Genomic DNA, 1,867 nt, shown 5'->3' on the forward strand with positions numbered 1-1,867 from the left:
CCAACCCAAGCCCCCTTCCCGCCCCCACCCCTCTTACACACATGGACTCAGAAGCCACGTACCATAATTTCATACAATGACAACAATTTTTGTTGTAAAGTACCAAATCATGAACAGTTCCAGTACTGCCACTGTGTGTAAAGAGTAAAGACATCGTCACATCCGAACGTTCCTCAAATCAATAATTGTCAGAGTTTTTGGGAATGATAAAATGTTATGTTTAGAACAAGTCTGTGCTCTCACACCTCATGTGTTTTCCAGAAAAACCTTCAGCTGTGTCTTGTGACCAGCCACGCTTCTCGGGAGACAACTCCTCTGTGTCATTGACGTGTGAGACGGACAGAGTGTACCCACAAGCTCTGTGTCAGTTCTACTGGAAATTATTGGCCGGGGTGAGTACAGGCTTGGAGCGGTGATATTAACTCATGTAGTCATGTGACACGCACATAATTTGATAACTGGATAGGGAACACTTCTGACCCTGATAAATCAAATGTCTTGTAATCCTAGCAGCTTATAAACTGGCGATAAAAAACATCCCACTTTTGATTGAGCAGAAAATCAAGTCTTGTGAGTCCCCACGTTTTTCCCTTTCTCATGACTAATACTAAGACTCAAAAAAGTAGACTTTGCTATAAAAGTAACATTGTAGTGCTTCACTTCGTGTTCACGGCACCCAAGTTTTAAAAAAAAGGAAATAGACATGTTTGTACCGACCACGTGGCGGATTTGTTCTATTCTTTGACATTTTCATGAAGGTTAGTTCTGGGTTTACCAAAAGCGGCAACATTTGATCATTGTCACCTGAGAAAAATTGTGAGATTAACTCAACATCAGAGAAATCGGGCCATCAGCATGCTCTACGCGAATCCAAACGTTTCTGCGGTTACCAGGATTTTCAACATCAGCTGACTGACGGTGGCTGACGGGTAACAAGTCCAGGCAGGTGTCTTGTGGATCAAAGATTCTACCCAACAAGATGGTTCACTCCTCTCTGGAGCATTTACAAATGCGTCCTCCAAATCAGGGTGGCTCAACAACTGACATTGGAAGTGTAGGGAAAATACTACGGTAACATCGGTACATGTGTTGCTCACAGGACCTCCAAGTTTTCTCGTCCTTATTCCAGAAGGCTTGGTATTATATCTTACCTACCTTAAGATCAGGGGTGTGGCTGAAAGACAGCAGTAAGAAGGAGCCAACGAGTTGCAGAGAAAGGCAGTAGAAAGAGTCACTAACTCAAAGGGACAAAACGGGGGGAGGAGAGAAGTTGGAAACGAAAGCAGAAGACAGAACATGTTTAGAGAGTAGTGGGACAGGAGGTGAAAGGAGAATATTAGAATTTTAGAGGGGAAAATTTCCTGTCGCTGTTAAGTTTCGAACCTGGGACTTGTTGAATGAGAGGTGAACTCCGTAACCGCTAGAACACAAGACCCCCTCCCCCACCACCCCCACCCCAACACACACACATTGTTTGATGCATATACACTGAGATTTTGAATGATTAGTACACTGTACAGAAATAATGGTGTTTGGTACCAGTATTACTTACAATGGAAGTTGTTAAGGGACTGCTGCAGTCTTCTAGCGCTACCCACTGGGGGCCAGTACAGTACAGTCTCCATAAAAGACTGCAAAGAAACAACCTTTGACCTTTGAGTCGAGGTCAACAAGCCAACGATGAACCCCAGAGGAGTCACATTTTTTTTCTTAATTTTCTGCCGCTGTACTGCCTCGTCTATGTCTACCTGGGTCTATGCTACGATTTCAGTGTGCATAGTGTTGGTAGTAGTAGTAGTAGTAGTAGTAGTAGTAGTAGTAGTAGTAGTAGTAGTAGTAGTAGTAGTAGTAGTAGTAGTCATCAATG

At 43.4% G+C, this 1,867-nt stretch overlaps 1 protein-coding gene across 1 annotated transcript in view; it reads left to right on the plus strand.

Moving 5' to 3' along the window:
• The window catches only part of LOC101849877, a gene marked incomplete in the record, with an annotated part of 50,180 nt that overhangs the window by 4,684 nt on the left and 43,629 nt on the right, over positions 1 to 1,867 (plus strand). Inside the window, 1 exon segment of the mRNA XM_005107137.2 lies at positions 262 to 392. Coding sequence (XP_005107194.2) covers positions 262 to 392 — 131 coding nt within the window.

The sequence above is a fragment of the Aplysia californica genome, unplaced genomic scaffold (assembly GCF_000002075.1).
Source record: "Aplysia californica isolate F4 #8 unplaced genomic scaffold, AplCal3.0 scaffold00578, whole genome shotgun sequence".
Lineage (NCBI taxonomy): Eukaryota > Metazoa > Mollusca > Gastropoda > Aplysiida > Aplysiidae > Aplysia > Aplysia californica.